The 16,980-nt window shown below is 37.7% G+C and overlaps 3 protein-coding genes across 22 annotated transcripts in view; 1 reads left to right on the forward strand and 2 right to left on the reverse strand.

Annotated features, from left to right (window-relative positions):
* Positions 1 to 662: 662 nt before the first annotated feature.
* On the reverse strand, positions 663 to 4,320 carry LOC132910590 (potential E3 ubiquitin-protein ligase ariadne-2). Its single transcript, XM_060966365.1, has 7 exons — positions 4,105 to 4,320; positions 3,036 to 3,558; positions 2,739 to 2,970; positions 2,549 to 2,666; positions 2,248 to 2,472; positions 1,962 to 2,174; positions 663 to 1,872 (listed from the first exon to the last, which is right to left on the reverse strand). Exons 2-7 carry the CDS (start codon positions 3,556 to 3,558, stop codon positions 1,717 to 1,719), a joined length of 1,467 nt encoding a protein of 488 aa, XP_060822348.1. The 5' UTR covers positions 4,105 to 4,320; the 3' UTR covers positions 663 to 1,716.
* A 606-nt stretch (positions 4,321 to 4,926) lies between these two features.
* Positions 4,927 to 6,162, forward strand: LOC132910930 (diphthamide biosynthesis protein 3). The gene has a single exon (XM_060967128.1). The coding sequence runs from the start codon at positions 5,039 to 5,041 to the stop codon at positions 5,291 to 5,293; it is 255 nt and encodes an 84-aa protein (XP_060823111.1). The 5' UTR covers positions 4,927 to 5,038; the 3' UTR covers positions 5,294 to 6,162.
* A 157-nt stretch (positions 6,163 to 6,319) lies between these two features.
* Positions 6,320 to 16,980, reverse strand: part of LOC132910906 (mucin-5AC-like) — a 44,852-nt gene continuing 34,191 nt past the window's right edge. For 18 of the 20 annotated variants that reach the window (XM_060967069.1, XM_060967067.1, XM_060967070.1 and 15 more), the window contains 4 exons: positions 15,820 to 16,212; positions 13,807 to 14,076; positions 13,312 to 13,574; positions 6,320 to 13,180 (listed from right to left, as the gene is read on the reverse strand). In XM_060967069.1, the coding sequence (XP_060823052.1) occupies positions 12,758 to 13,180; positions 13,312 to 13,574; positions 13,807 to 14,076; positions 15,820 to 16,212 (1,349 nt within the window). In that variant the 3' untranslated portion in view covers positions 6,320 to 12,757. The remainder of the gene's footprint in view (positions 13,181 to 13,311; positions 13,575 to 13,806; positions 14,077 to 15,819; positions 16,213 to 16,980) is intronic. The other 2 variants (XM_060967083.1, XM_060967085.1) reach the window with 1 other exon arrangement.

The following is a 16,980-nucleotide window of genomic DNA, read 5'->3' on the forward strand; positions in this document are numbered from 1 at the left end:
GTGAAAAATTCAAGCAAGAATACAAAATTTTGTGCACACAGTGAAAGCTTATACACAGAATCTATCAAACGTGAATTTTTAATATAACTTATCAATTTTAATTTTAAAAGGTGTGATTTTGACGAATTTCGAATGTTTTAGTTTTTAAAGCAACCTCCTAATCTTTTTGTGCAACTAATTTTAAGTATCAGAAAGAATAATGTTCCAGATCCCGTCAAAAGAAGTTTTGGATTGAAGGTAACGGTCTTTTAAATTTAATATGTATTATAGAAATAACCATTATACAGAAGCCTTATCATATTTTAAACGTATACCGTTGACTGTGAAATAAAAATGTAAAGATTTCTTCTATGGTTTCTACCCGTTAAAGTGAACGGAAAGATATTGTGCGCCATATTGAAATTTAAAAAACTAAATGTTTAATACGATAATATTGTTGATTTTCAAGTTGTATCGTAATAAATACTAAATAATATATAAGAATGATTAATTCAATTTGTTATAAATATTAGAAAACAAACATTTCCTGTAGTAAAAGCAATCGATGTGTTTTTTAAAATCATTCAAAATAACTTGTTTGATATCTTCTAGTACAATATATTGGTTACTGAAACATAACAGTTCGATGATTCATGATTTTGTAAAAGATATTTTCAAAAAGATACAATTGTTGCGGTAAAGTTTATTTTTTTTAGTGATATATTAATTATTACATTTATTTTCCACAATGGTCGTGAAGTTTAAACGGGATTCTTTATTAAAAGATCGATCGTATCTATTCTAATGTATCGCGTATAAATAGTTGAAAAAAAGTTCAATTACAGTTTTTAATGGATGTCTTTGATCGTTGCATGCACCTCAAGTCTAATTATAGAAAATGTCACGTTCTTTTACATTACCACAATATTTACATGTTAAAGGTACCATTTATTGGCACCTAATTAAATTGTTAGGCTATGTGTTTTCTTTCACTTTTTTTTTTTATTTCAGCCAGTCATTGATACTAAAATCTTCCTTAGTAGTAGTAATGCTTTAAAGGAAAAATTAGAGGATCCATCGAATCAGCACAAGCGAAATTCATATTTAAATAAAAAATATATATCATAATCCATAAAATCAATAATTCTTATAATATTTTTTGTTCAACTGTGTGATAAGCATCAATAAAAACAATTTTATAAATATGAATTTCGAAAAATGCAATTGTATAATATTCATGGAAATACTCTTAGACTAGGAAATTATGCGTTATATATCAAATTTTAATCAGTCAATAAAAATTAATACTTTCCTACATCTCATTTTTCAATTATGCTTTCTCTTTCCTTCTCTAATCTTCTTGCCGTCTTTGATTAAGATATCCATAAAATTTCTTATTTATATAGGATTACATAAATAACAAACAGGTTCAATTTTCTCTTCTACAGACACCACTTTTAATAAAAATGTAAAAATTGTCTGATAAAAATAATTTAAAAATCGTTTAATCGACAAAGAATACTTAAATCTAAAGTTATCTTCTAAAACATTGTCAATTGAAATGATTCTACGCACTATTCCAAACTTTTTCTTTAATGACGAATGATTAACTAATGCGTAAATAATAGCTGTTGGAATATAATACTTCAAGAACTAAACTATAGCTGTTTCGTAAGTTTGGCATGATTGTAAAAGAGACTGCAATGATGTAACAAAATATTTACGATCACTTGGTATTTATACCTCAAGAAAATCCTTCAGTAAAGTGACTCGACGTTTTTCAGCAATATCCATTTGATTTTCCAAATCTCCACGATTTGTTGTTTCTGCATGTTCTATTTTCCAAGAAAGATCTTCTATTTCCGCTTCCAATTGCGCTTGCTGGTATTCAAACTTTAAATATTTATTATACATTTTATTACACATTTAGCCTTCTATCTGTAAAATTACTTAGTATCTCAAAATTTTAGATAGATATTTACTAATTCTTTTCGCGGTCCAGGTTCCATATAATAAGCATAAGGATAAGTATACTGTAAAGTATACCGGCAACGCGTTAGAAGCGACGCAGCTGCAAATAAATGTTGCCAATCGATCCACGTTCCACTGGAGTTCATTACTTTCTTGTTTATTTGCATCTTTATAGCTTCTAAAGTTTGTTCTTCCAATTTTAACGACTTACTATGATTTTCCCACTGAAAGCATGTTTAAAAATATTGATAACATGCCAGTTAAATATAAATTTAATTCTTGAAGAAAATAATTTACTCTTTCGTAGTAATGAAGATATTTTTTTAGAGCTTCTCTTGCTTGTGCAAGAACATTCTCATGAGCAATGTTAGGATTCTCTTTATATCTTGAACATACATAATATTCGCTTCCGTGTGCTTTCCAATCTCCAAGGCACATCCAACAAAAATCATACTTACAATTATAACATTGCATATGATTGCAACCACCATTTTTTTCTATGCAAATATGGCATTTTGGACACTAAAAAATTAAAGGTTATTTTGTTATAAAACTACATATAATATTATACACAGAAATATGAGACTTAAATACTAACATCTTTGGTGTGGGCACTAATATAATTAGCTGTTTCTGAATCATCTGCACATTTTGTTAACCATTTTTTCATAGTATTACAGTCAGTGGGTGCGTGGTAATCAATACCACATCGGAAGCTGCAACAATTACACTCTTTGATTAATACTATACTAGAGTAATATAAATATTCAAAAATTTTGTTTGCATACCAAAACACAGTTCTACATGATGAACACATCACTCTTTTTGCTCTTTGCTCTTTCGAACGCATAATCATTTGACAATTGGGTCCGGGACAAAACCTTAATTGTGGATGGGATTTTACATAATCACAAAAAGCAAACTGTTGATATCTTTCTCTCATGTTAGGCTTAGTAAGTAGAGATAAAACAAAGTCTTCTGGAGCTAAGACATTACAATCCTGTGCCATGCAACTTATTCCTAGTTTAAATTAATTTAGCTGAGCTCGATTCAATGGATAATCTGATCTACTTCAATGAACTTACCTGTAGAAATACCTTGGGTTATTTGTATTTCAAAATGCATGCACCAACAGTCTTTACAAAACGAATGTCCACATGTTAGAGTAGAAAATTTCTCAGCTGGATATATTGTAACACAAACGGAACATAATCCACCCCTTTGACCTTTTAGTGCTGATAGTGAATCCAATGGAGGTAATGATCTTATTTTTGAATTAATTAACAAACTGGAAGCATTGGTACGATACTTTGCGATGATGTCTTGTAATGCCCAATTGTGTGCGTGTAATAAAACTTTGGCTAAGGATGGTGTTATATGGAGACTATTACTTAACAACTCTACATCTTCATTTAGAAGTCTTTCCACTTCTTCAATTTTTAAACAATCATATACAGCATATTCAGGATCTCTTCGGCTTTGATCATTATCTATATCATTGTCACCTTCACCATCCCATGGGTGTACATTATAATAATCTTCATAACCTGGATCTCCGCAATCTGAGTCGGAGCAATCCATTTCAGTATCATATTTATCAGTCGTCATCTGTCATAAATATTATATAACTACATTATTTTATGATAAAGAAATATTTTAAATTGCATATTTTACAAGGCTTGCAATTAATGTACAATTTACACACATACAGTAGGTATATTATTCTTCTCATAACCTTATAATTTTTAGTATTTATTTATAAACATTAAAATATTAAGTGTGTTAATATATGAATAAACAGTGAGAACATAACAAAGAAGTAATTAAATTACTGCTTTATTAATAAAGGGAACAAAAGATAAAAATTTTAACACAAAGGGTTTTCATTAACCATACAGAAACAACAGAGTTTTACAATACATATTTTCAGATTTTGTACAAATTGTACAATTATTTAAATAGTCAATTTATTTATGTAGCATGAAATGATAATTGGAGGTATTAAAGGAATGGTAGTAGGTTCATCGTTTGATTATTTTTTGTTTAAAATGTATTTTTGTGACGTTTAGTAAACATTTTGATGGGATCTCGATTATTGTATTATAATGAGGTGTTTGTTCATTTTGTTCTATTTACATAGCCCAAAAAACATACCTTTATGTTCTTATGTATCAAGAAAAATGCATTGATGCGTTTACTTTGTTAGTTAAATGAAAAAGTTATTAAAAGGCTTTATTGTAGCCGTTTATATCAATAGTTACACTGGCGCATGAGTTATGTGTACGTCCTTCCATGTCAGGCGTATGATGTGAACGATGTTGTAACAGATGATTTCATTTAATCTGAAAGAAGATAAGAATGTCAAAATCACCTGATACAAGACAGCTGAGCTTAACAAAATGCATATATGTTAATTCATGCAATATTGTAAAAAATGTGAATAATTTATTTTTAAGTATATATAGTATAAATATATTTCAAAATTTTATTTATAAAAATTAATCATTTTGAGAATCATTTTTAAAGCAATGGGTATACTTCCTCACTATACTGTGAGAATTCTAGATAACATTTAGTATATATTATTTTGAATGATCTATTTATATATTATATTAACATTATATTCTCTTATGATCATTATATGTGTATATACATGAGTGTATACACATTTTGTTCTTATTTCTTAAATATGATTTTATATTTGTATGAATTACATAAGAATATTAGAAACTTTAATATTAAATATATTATATAAAAATTCGTATATGAGATAAGAAATGCTATTTTAACATGTTGTGTTTTCAAATTATATAGAAATCGAAATAAATACTTTTATAAAGTTACGTTCTATTTCAAAGAAATAGAAAAGGAAGGCAGAAAGAAAGAAAGAATGGAATTATGTAGACTTTTTATTTCATAGAGTTAGCTATCTATATGATTCTTATAGTTAGCTACCTAAGTATACATGTACATACTTTCGTATGCCATCATACGTCGATTCGTGGTTTCGTTATGATCAGCGGCCGAGTGTGTGTTTCTAACCTCTAAGCTTATTTAAAGAATCCAATTATTACGAACTATCGAAATTATGTCTGTATATCACGATGAAGTAGAAATTGAAGATTTCGAGTATGACGAGGACGAAGAAGTATATTACTACCCATGCCCTTGTGGGGATCAGTTTCAAATCTCTAAAGCAGAATTAGCCGCTGGTGTGGAAGAAGCCACATGTCCTTCGTGCTCTTTGGTTATTAAAGTAATTTACGATAAAGAGGCATTTGCAACTAAACAAGAAGAACTTGTTAGGGATGAGGAGAAACTGCTTACGACCCAAAAGGTTTGACTTACATACGTTCAAGCTGAACAAAGTTGGACACACGAGCAATGGCCAAAGTATACATATATATATATATATATATAATTAATATTATTATTTATATACAATATATTTGTATATAATTACCAATAGATTTGAAACAAATTTTCAAATTGTCCTTAATTCTCTATTATATTGGTTGTTATTGTTAAAAAATAGAACATGTATAATACAATTATAATAGAAAATAACAGAGGAAGAGGAAAACTTTCCACGTCAATCCGCACAAAATAACGAGACTTTGCTAAAGTAGAGGTATTGTCACCACCAGTCTGACGACTTCCACCCTTAAAGATAAATATCCTCTTTTGAAGTAAAAATATTTGCCCTTTGATATTAACCCAAAAGCAAATTATCTGATGGAATGAAAAGGTTAACAATGTGTTGTTTCTCATAAATAAAGGAGATACGAAGAAGTATTGAAATAAGTACCAAGATCATCAATAAAAGTAGTTGTGAGAGAATGTCGATAGAATTGAGATCTCAGCTGTAAAATCATAAAGGTCTGAAGAAGCCTAAAAAGGAAAAGGAAAAAGAAAGGAGAAGGATGATGGAGGAAAAGAACTAGACAAGGAAGCGAACAAGGGAATCGATAACGCGAATAATTGTATAATTATTCTAATGATGGAGAAGGATACCACGATGAAAACGATAATTTAGATGATGGACCTATTTATTAAGATAGTTTTTATAAGAATTGAAAATTTCTCTCTGTTTTCCATTATTGGACTAGGATACTTATAAGCCGCTAATTGAGCACTGTATGGCAATGTATATATGTATTTTTTACCGAATTATGTATATTGATAATAAATTATTTTAGGATACTTAAATAACGGCAGAGTCTTATGCGCTCGCACGTATTATTTCATATTCCTCAGTAATTATGTTTTTTAAGGAAATTGGTATCGAAGGGTGGTGGTATGGTAAACGGCAGTGTATTAAAAAAAAAAGGAAATTAATTTTCCGAAACACAATTAAAAGAGTCCAGGGTCAGAGGAAGCGTCGGCGTGTTCTTTATTACGAGTATTTCAATTTCTAATATATAATATATATATTTATATATATATATATAATATATATATAGCCATAATAATCTGCAATTATTGTAATAAATGATCCTTCTCTACGATGCAATCGGAGAGTAAAAACGCAATTTTGGACGAGAAGGGGATGCGCAAAAGTACCGTAGTGTTACGTAATGCTTAACATTTTACGCTCGCCGTGATAGTTGTTCTTTTGTAACAACCCACGTTAAGTAATCATTCTCATTTCCTTTCTTTTGCTTTCGTTCGCAAACAACAAATTTTTACATAGATCATCGTCGGTCCCGGAATGTGCACATTGAGCGTGGGAAGGGAATATGAGAAAAAAAGAAGACGGTCAGTGATCGTGAAAGAAGAAGTCGGTCTCCTGAAATTTCCAGCCGCTCGTTATCACGTTTTCGTTATTTATTAAATTACGTGCGATATTGAAATAGGAGATATTGGAATATCGTTGCGTAAATTTCGGAATCGGGATCGGATGTACAGCGATCGAATCGTTTGCGGTAACGCGACAGGATCGTGGAAATTGCGTTTGTATATCTAGATATCATGACTTGGCAGTAAGTCGAAGTTAAAAATTTCGCGTATGATTTGAAATTTCTTTAAATTTTTATCTTGAAATATCTTGCAACGTCTTTCGTATCCTTGCAGGGTGTTGATGAAATAACAAGATGTTACATTATAGCAAACGATTCAGATCCGATATTTCATCGACATAACGAGTGAATTATGTACTTGATCGAAGAAACGCGTACATAGATTTTCGTATGACAAAATATAAACGAAGAAACATTTCATCCGTATACTTTTCTGGCATCGTCGATCACGATCGTTCAACTTTGCAGTACTCGTTCGATTTCCCTTACTACTGTCTGTCCATCTGTTTTGTAAAATACGAGAAATCTTGTCGTGTCGCATTCCTTTGTTGCAAATAAACCGATCAATGATTTATGTTCTTCCTAAAAAGAAGAAAAAAAAAAAAAAAAGAAAAAGAAAAAAGGAAAGGAAAAGTACTAGAAGAAATCGTACGGTTCCTGATTCGAGATTATTAACGTTTTAAGAAAATAAAGAATCGACCCAATCAGTACCGGATAATCATTCATTCTATTCGTTGTAAAGCATACTCGTCGTCGTTATTTCTGCGATAATAGTCGATCAGTTACACATGATTCTCTTATTCTGACAAAACAGCCTCTTTGCTTTGCTTTATCCCCTTAGCCTTTTTCGTTTAAATACCATCGTTGTTCTAACGTCATCTTCTTTTCACCCGCATTGTTTTTTTAATAATATACTATATAATGTATATAGACATATTTATATGTGTTTCGCACAACCTATCTAAGTATGTATAAGTAGGCATAAAAACTGAGGCGAGAATACAGGCGAAACCCCAAAACAGTAATCACTCACGTATTATATCATTTTGTAATTTCTTCCTACTTGTTTTGAAAGTAAATGATTTTCATGATAGTAGTATCTATCATCAGAGTTTCTACCTAGCCAATTTTTGTCGCATCGTAAAGATCTGTCTCCTAACGTATTAGAAGACTGTACTTTTACTCCGCGTACTATCGGCTTTTCTCTTCGATCTTGAATCGTTGGACACAGAAAAAATGCGCGTGTCCAGAACGTGGCCAGCACGTTCACGGGATTTGCCGTTTCTCTTAAGGCCCGTTCGTCGATGGTTTTGCAAGTTATTTTCGACAGTGATAGAATCTGAAATCTGTCCACGCGTGTACGTGAGAAGAAAGGCTTGGAACGACGAGAAGCGAAGCGTTGGTCGACGGTTTAAAAGGAGAAAACGTTTACGCGGAACAAGAAATCGTTCGATCGACTAGAAGGAAAAGATTATCGTAAACATTCGATCCTCGAATTTCCAAGCCTCTTCCTAGACGTAATTCCTTTATGTTTAGACACGCGTAATCATATAGAAATGAAAGAAAGTTTTATACATATAGTGAATTTCGCCTAACAGAAGGGCGTTGTTGTAGTCTTGCGAAAAATCTTACAAACGGTTCAAGCTCGATGTCCATTGATTATCCATCGACATACACGATAAAAATAAATGTATAAAGGTTTGAAATGCTTGATTTCTGCACGGTGTTCGTTAAGTTTTCACCTCGTTCGGAAACAGGAACAATTTTCGAATACACGGCGGCCAGTTGATAGGTCTGATAGGTTTGGTTTATGAAATTGCGTTTCCTCCGCTCCATGCCGCACGCGTGTCTCGCGACTTTTGCTTCCAGCAAAATATAGCAGTTTATATATATAATAGCCCTACAAGATGGTGGATGACGTTCTGGAAATCACAGGACAAATCAGCTTCTAAATTCGGATGGGCAGTGTAAGCTTCTGCGAGGTGCTTCTTCGACATGTTTAAAGCGGCTACGAGCCTTGTCGATCAACGTTTCCGTCTCCGTTTTTATGCGCTTACACCAAACTGTTCAATGCCTTTCTCTTTCTCCTCTTGCGCTCCCTTCTTCTTTGCTTTTCGATTTAGCAACAAAAACGAAAAAGAAATGGAAACAACATGAAATTCGTCGAATCGGTGGCGCTTTCAAAAATCTTCTAACGCACACTTCTAACAAGTGGCAACAAGTAAATATACATTATCACAATCATCGCAATTACGCAATTAGAATAATCATCGTAGTAACAGCGCAGTAATAATAATAGTTTGTACAACGCCACTGTTCCGAGTGAATCTCTTAGAAACATTCGACGAACTGTCGTAACAGCGTTATTTCAGTTTCTGTTCGTTCTAATTAAATAGTAACTCCAGTTGCAAGGCTATTGCGCGCGGAATGGAATAATTGAGCGCTTATCACAATAGATCGTGTTCACCGAAATGGCGAGCGCGTTTAAAACAGCTTCCGACACTTGACACAAGTTCGCTAAACGAAATCTGCTATCGTTGACCGTATTGTGCACAAGAGTCGCTAAATCGAACGTCGAAGCTGAGACGGATTTAATACTAAAAGTCACACGTACATCGAACATGGATATTTGAAAAAATAATGGAACAATTGTCCTTACGATTTAGAAGATAAGAAATTCGACCCGGAATATAGATTATAGAATTTATTTAATAATCCGCCACTGCATCGAAGCTTTCAAGAATAAATAATAAATCTCTGATCAAAGCCACGTATTTCCTGTATCATTTTACACGCATTCCATCCAACCGTGTTCGCCTCTGTCGTGAATCAGACAGATCGGTGTAAGCAGACGTAAAGGTTGCTAGTTTTTAAACGTAACCGAAGGAAAGGAAAGGGATTAATCGAGGGAAAAAAGGGGTAGACGGGATCGTAACTCTCGTAGAAAAGAAAGAAGAAAACCGTGTTTCCGGTAATCACTAATCGTACCGATAGTGTCAGACTGTTTGGAACGACAGCTTAATCAACGATGAATTTTTAATATTTTTGCTATCGTGAATAATCATGATCACATTGGTATTTTCTGTGAGAAAAACGATGGGATTAGATCAGATCGTTAAAAAATGTCGTGAAAGTAAACAATCTCGAACACGAATGATCTATCAAATGAGAAACTTTCGAAGACGTTAAGTTGATTCTTTATAAAATTACTTGGATCATTTTCTTCCTTTCGTTTCGTAGAAAGCTACGAATAATTTCACCGAAACAAACAAAAAGGGAAAGGAAAAGAAGTAAAACGATCATCATTGATTGGTTATCGTTGGGTCAACCATTCCCAAAAATGTTAGCCACGATCTTTCGTCGTTTTCATGATCTTTTTTACGCTTTCGTCGAATCCCTCGTCAGTCGTTCATTCAGTAAACTTTTTACCATACGTCTTTTTTTTTTCATTTTTTTTTGTTCATTTTTTTGCCTTAGTAGTTTTTCTTTATTATTAGAGTATCGTTTATCATATTAATCATTATCATTATACTGCTTCACTACGGTTGGTTGACTCTTGGACGTGGATCTGGATGGAGTGTGGTGTACCGGTGTACCAAATGCGCGTGAAAGAGAGAAAAAGCTCCATCGTTTGATTCCTTTCGTATTTTTTTCTTTCTTCTCCGCATTTCTCTTTCCTCTCCTTCCATCGTCCTCGAAGTGAGAACAAGGGGCTCCTATCTCTCCCCCTAATCACGAAATATGCCTCATCCTGACAGTTTTTGTTTCGGTGTTATCCGTTCGGTTTCACCGTCAACTGTTACTTTCTCGAATTATATTGTTGCTCGTATTTGTTGTTTCTTGCGTCTGCTCGCTTTCTTCCCTCAAGACAGGAGCACGACCCTCGTTATCGAGCCCCGAGCTTGTCAAATTTCTCTCCTCTTTCCTTCTTCGCCTTCGACTAGCTCGAAAGAGAAACGTACGAATGAATTTGTCATATAAGAAATCAGACGGAATGCAGCGTGCAACGGGAGAATAGCGTTCACCGCTTCTTCCTTCGTCCCGTTTCTCCTTCGGTTTAACAACTTGTTCCGTAACGATTTCGTAGCTCCGTAATTTCGATGCATTTTCGACTAGCACCAAGTTTCAAATCGTAAATCGAAGCGACGCGTGAAAGCGTGATTTTTGCGCGAGATTCGAAGGAATTGGCCCTTCGTTTCACCTCGATTCTCGTCGGTTCCCGACGATTTCGATTAATTCGCAAGCACGAATTCTCCTACTCGTCTTTCTTTGTTGTCCTCGGTTGTTCCTTCGATATCTAAATCGTGAACCTCGAGAATTCCTGTCATGTGTGAAAAAAACACTACGCCTCACTACAGTAATTCGTTTCGCTTGCTGGTGGTAGATTCTATTTGTCAGGCTTCCGGGAAGTTCTTCGTCGTACGATGCTCGATCATCCTTCAAGAAATTTTGTTGGGAAAATTCGCGGAAACATTAGCGTATATATGTATATAGAAAGAGAGAGAGAGAGAGAGAGAGAGAGAGAGAGAGAGGGAGGCTAATGATCTTCCTTTTACTAAAAACGTGACAGAAAGAAGAATAGAACGGATAATTTTTATAAATCTGTATGAACTTGCAAAGTCGAGGAATGTTAACATTGTGCAACAATAAATAAATTTCTTTCAGAACGATCGAGAATTCCATGCGAAAATGGAACGAGTTTCCATTTCCTGGATCGGCAAACGCCGGAAGAAAATTATTTCGTGTTTAAAAGAAACTAACCTTTCCACGGTGCCATCGATAATTCAACGGATCTATCGGACGATTAATTTTCTTGCTAAAAATCTTTCTTTCTAAATACATATAGAGCCAGTGATCGAGGAGATGAAAGGTCGAACGATCGACGGGAAAGATCCGAGGAATTTTGTCGGTACCGTGATCGTATGATCCGCGAGTGCGATACCCATTAACTGTATACATTCATATTCGTGTATACGTACGTAATTGTTTTCTGTATATAGACTTATATAAAACGCACGAAGCGGCCGAAGGCTATTATATCCTTCCTTTCTTATTTATAGCGACAAGCCGTATTTTATTTCCTCGCGATTCGATTCGCCACCATATCAATTTTATTTTCACTTTTATTCTTCGTTCTTTTGTTCTTTTTATCAATGGAAAAAGAATTCGGGCTTAACTACGGCAGATCTCTCGAGATCACTTGAAATATCCTAGAAACTTACTGACTCGCGTGTGTTCGTCTAACTGCGTGTCTTTCTATGTGTCGTTTCGTGTAACATCGTGTGACATTTTGGTGTATCTATGGATAACCGAGTATCCGCGTGATCTGTGTGTAAATTGGAAATTCGTTCTTTCGATTCTTCGATCGTCTCAAAGTCAAGATCGATTTTTGCTTGAATGACTATGATCGCTGTAACTTAACAAATCTTTGCCCGTGTACGCGCGTGTATCGTGTAGGTGTGTACATGTATATTCATCGAACGCGTGTCTCCCAACTATTCCTCGAGTTTCAACGAGACTGACGCGTTGCCTGCACGCACCGTCTTCGTTCTCGATCGTCTTACGGAGCAGGTGTTCGTCAATTCTTCTTCGCTACGAGACGTTTCTCCTTCGAGGTACTTTATCGATCGCATTCAAGTACTCGCCTCTAAGCCTGTTTCTCTCCTAAAAAAATCCTCTCTAATCATCACGACTCTTCTTCTCGTTCCGGAGACGTCGAACATAAAGAAAGCATCTAGATCTCTCGAGGCTTTTCAGGACGAACGAAGAACGTTCAACACGTGATGAGTAAGACGGAAAGGAACCTACGAAATATCTCCTTCCCGCTGAAAAACAACAGGAACGAGCAGACGAACCACGAAAGGAGCTTTCACAGGAACCTCGTCGAATTATTTCATCTCTTACTCTTCGTTTTCTTTCTCTACCTTCATTTTCCTTCGTTTCTGCTTGCTCCCCCGCTTTCGAGGACGTTAACTACTACGTTTATTTATCAGCTTCCTTCGAACGCTCTAATTTTCCGAGCTGCTGCCCTTCCCCCAGAATTTATCGAAGCGATTTCGCGCCTTTTCCAACACCTCGCTCGCTGCAGAACGTTGTGCGGAGCCTGGAACCACCGTTGGTGCTTCCAGTACGTGATAACCACCACCGCTGCTACTTCCTAACCCACCCATGCTACCTCCACCGCCACCACCGCCTTCGGTGGTACCACCCTGAGGCGATTCAGCTTCTAGAATACGATAACCTTGCTGAGGAACCGTAGACGATAACGGTGTCGTCATCGTTGTCGTCGTCGCGGGTTGACCAGCTTCTTTCTTTCTATCGTATTCGAAACTCGGATCCTCTAGGCATCTTAAACTCGTCCCAGACACAGGTTTTATCGATGGCTCCGATCTCTGTTGTTCCTTGGGTTCTTCCTCGGTACCGTCTGTTTCCTACAACGAGCGTACGATTCTTATTTTCGCTAGAAATTACTTCAGTTTCGGGATCGAGATAGAAATAAACAAACTCTCACTTCTCTTGCAATATCATCGACAATCTTTCGATTAAAAACAGAGATCCTTACATTTTCATCGAGTGCGGTGGTGCCGCCAGCCTGAACGTTCGAAGGCAATGGACTATCCCTTTCGGAATCCATGTCCTTGTGCCCGTTCAAGCCGCTAAAGCTACCGATAGAAACGCTTTCGCTTTCTGGTGACTTATATCCGGAATGCTGGGAATGCTGCGATTTGTGCTGTGCCGCCAATTCAGGTGGTGCAGATTGAGGGGCCGACGGAACCGACGAAGGTGCCCAGCTCTTCGCTTCGCTATGCGGACGCGTCAAAGGTTCTTAAAAATAAACGGATTAAAGAGATTGTGAGAACCGGTCGCTTGTCTCTTCCGTAACCCAGCCTGTCCGTGACATCACGTACACGTTTCAACATATCGAGTTCCATCGTTTAGAGTCGTTGACAAAACGATTCCAAACTGGCTTCGTCGATGTCTATCGGAATACTTTCTCAATTTTTCTATTCTATTAGAAGAACGAAAACGCTCGAAGGAATATGTTAATATTAGCTACCTTCTCTGACGTTTTGAGTGACAGTGAATGTTTTCCCGGTGTCCAATGGCACCGTCCAGTTGACCGGTTCCGGGGAGCGCATGATCATCTGCTCCGGAGACTTTACCCTTGTCGGTTCTGGCGGGCTTTTCACTACCGGCTCGTCGTCGATCCACGGGCTTGCGGTGGTGGCCGAAACGGGCGGCTGCGACTGCGTCTGTGACGGCGGCGTCGACGCGACGCTCGAATCTCCTCCGGTCACGTCCCCGTTCACTTGCGGTTCTGCCGTCACTGAAACGTTTTATCCACGCTTTTAACGATTTGATATATGCTCGTCGATCCGTTTCGTTGCCCGAGTTCGGGCGGAACTGCACTCGATGCTTCGAATTGTTACGAAATTTCCTTTCTTTCTTTAATCGAATCTCTAACGAAGATCGGAACGTCGAATACCACGTGTGACGCTAAAAGGAGAGGACTCTTATCTGGTCCTGCGTCGAAGGATTTATATCAGTGGCACCGGCGTAAAGGAAGGCAACAAAACAGCGTTGGTCGAGTCATCGAGCGCTGATATCGGAAATCGGTTGTAATTCGTGGCTAGACGAGAGGTCTACACAATGGACACAGAGCATCCGAATAAAAAGTACACTAGCGTACTCAGAATGCAGGAAGAGACATGTATACACAAATACATAGATCATAGATAGATAAGTAAATACATAGATTTAGTGTGTCGGCATAGTATGTGTGTAAATGTGCGGCTATGTTGCACGGCCACGCAACAGGTTGACAAAGGGCTCTAACATACAGGCTATTGTTCTTTCTCTACCGCAGAAACATTTACTCGATTGCACGTCGACCGACCGGTGGTGAAACATCGCGGATAATCTGCTTCCCTCTTTTCTCTGCTTCCTCTCGTAGGCCCTTGATCTGACGAAACGCGGCACCCTGTGAGTTATACACGACCAGAGAAAGAAAGGCAGAAAAAAAAAAGAAAGGAAAAAAGAGAGTACAAGAAGGAAAGAACAGAAGAGTCGCGCGTTGCTCGATACGCATATCACGAGCCAAGCAGAATCACGTTGCGCCTGTGTTTGTCTCTTTATGCGTGAAAAAGAACGTTTTCGTGTTTTCTGGCCGGAATGATCGTTCGTCGGTGTTGGAAGCACACTTACGTTTAACTGCCACCTGATTCGTTCTTCTTAACTCCCGTACATGTTTTTTTTCCCTCTCGTTCCTTTTGCTCGAGCGTCTGCGGAGTGTGACGACTCGGATCGTGGTTCGGTGCAAGTGTTGGTGCGAAAAGCTGATCTAACAAACGGTCGACAGCTCCGACTACGCACAAAGGCACGTCTGCGAGACGGATTCAGCGTGGTGGAAAGAACAAACCACAGTTGGATACGAAGCTACCTCGAATCCCTTGATTTACCGCGAGACGCCGCGGACAGAGCGATAGAGAGATGCAGCAGCGGAGTGGATTTTTAAAAACACGGTTGCCGAGAGGCGCGTGTGCCGAGTGAAAACGCGCGGTATGTAATCTGTACGATGAAAGCGTGACGAGAAAGGAGGAACGCACAGAGAATCGGCCGCTCTATTTCGCGCCGGAAGTACAAGTTGTGCGAAGGATATTCCCCGGTTGTTGTACCGGAGGAACGGTAAAGAGCGCATAAAGAAAATAAGAGAAACGTGAAAAGAAAGACGGACAGACGAGATGAGATAAAAGAGGAAGAGTAGGGATTCGAGTAGCGATTATATACGAAGACGAGAATAGGGAATCGAGAGTAAAGAAAGATCGGAAAAGCGTACGGATAACCGGTGAAGGAGAGAAAGACAGAGAAAAGATGTAGTTATATATAAGAACAGCACAAAGACAACAACAGCGATAACGGTAATGGTAACAACGACAACGACAACGATAATGACAGCAACGAAGACACGGAAAGCGTTGTTTAGTTGTGTTCGAGCGAACAAAATTATGTAGGCAACGGAGAAGAACACAGGCCTTTTTTTTTTTTTTTTGGCAGAGAGCATGCTACTTACTAGGTTGGGCGGCAGTAGCGGCTTGGTTTGACGCGTATCGACTATCGGAGGATGATTTGGATGGATCGGCGACGGCGGCTGCGGCCGCAGCCGCAGCTGTCTGGTCGCGGCCCGTTTTTGCCTCGTTCGGACCTTGGTGGGACCGGCTTATATCTTTAACACGGTCCGGCCTGGCCGCAGCAGCAGCGCTCGACGTAGGTGGGTGATGGACACTCGTATGAACCGAATGCTTTACCGGGGGTTTTACGCTTGTACTTGTCGTGTTTGTGGTAGTGGTAGTTGTGGTAGTGGTGGTTGTGGTAGTAGTGGTAATTGTGGTGGTACTTGTGGTAGTGGTCGAGGGTTTCGCGTGATGAAGAGGGCGATAGGGGGGAGCGGTGGTTGCGAGGAAGGCTAGAACATACGGTACACAAAGTACAATGATGAATAAAGCCCATCGTCCTCATTAAGGGAAATTAGTAGAGAGCGTAAGACAGTATTCGCTGATGCATCACCATGCTTAAAATGTAACATCCGCGTGTACAGCGAAGCACCTCGAACACGCTAGCTCGGATTAGATTGGATGGAATATTTGGAGAACGCGTTGCTGTAAAAACGTTCCACGTCTTCCGCATTTTGCAACGATGTATTTCGTTAAATTCGATCCTTTTACGATGTAAAGTTTCTCAGCGATCCACTTGAACGTTTAATCCGCGTTCCGTAGTCCACGTGGCTCGTATATTAAAAGTTCGTTCCGATTAAACATTTTAAGCAAGGCTGCACCGTTTCGTTGAGATTCATTCTTATTGGAGAGGTTGTCGAGGGCTGAAGGGTCTCCCGGTGTTATCGAGCCCGCTCAGAATTACGTCCACACTCGAATATCGAGGTCTCCTCGTATTTGCGTTTCCAAGTAGTCACGTTATACGCAAAAGACGTGTCGCGTCACGGTAGACGACTAAATTGAGACCGCGGAATTTCATTGCGATACGGACACGCACGTAAAGTATATAGCCGGTCTCGACGTTATTTTTTCGAAAATTATTTCGAATCGTCGTCAAATTGACCAGATAGCCGACGCGCGTAACGTCAAAGAATATTCGAGCATAGATGAATCTTGAACAGTTGGAACAGCGAGAGAAAGAGATAGAGAGATAAAGAGAGAGAGAGAGAGAGAAAGATAAA

Source organism: Bombus pascuorum, chromosome 9 (genome assembly GCF_905332965.1).
Source record: "Bombus pascuorum chromosome 9, iyBomPasc1.1, whole genome shotgun sequence".
Classification (NCBI taxonomy): Eukaryota; Metazoa; Arthropoda; class Insecta; order Hymenoptera; family Apidae; genus Bombus; species Bombus pascuorum.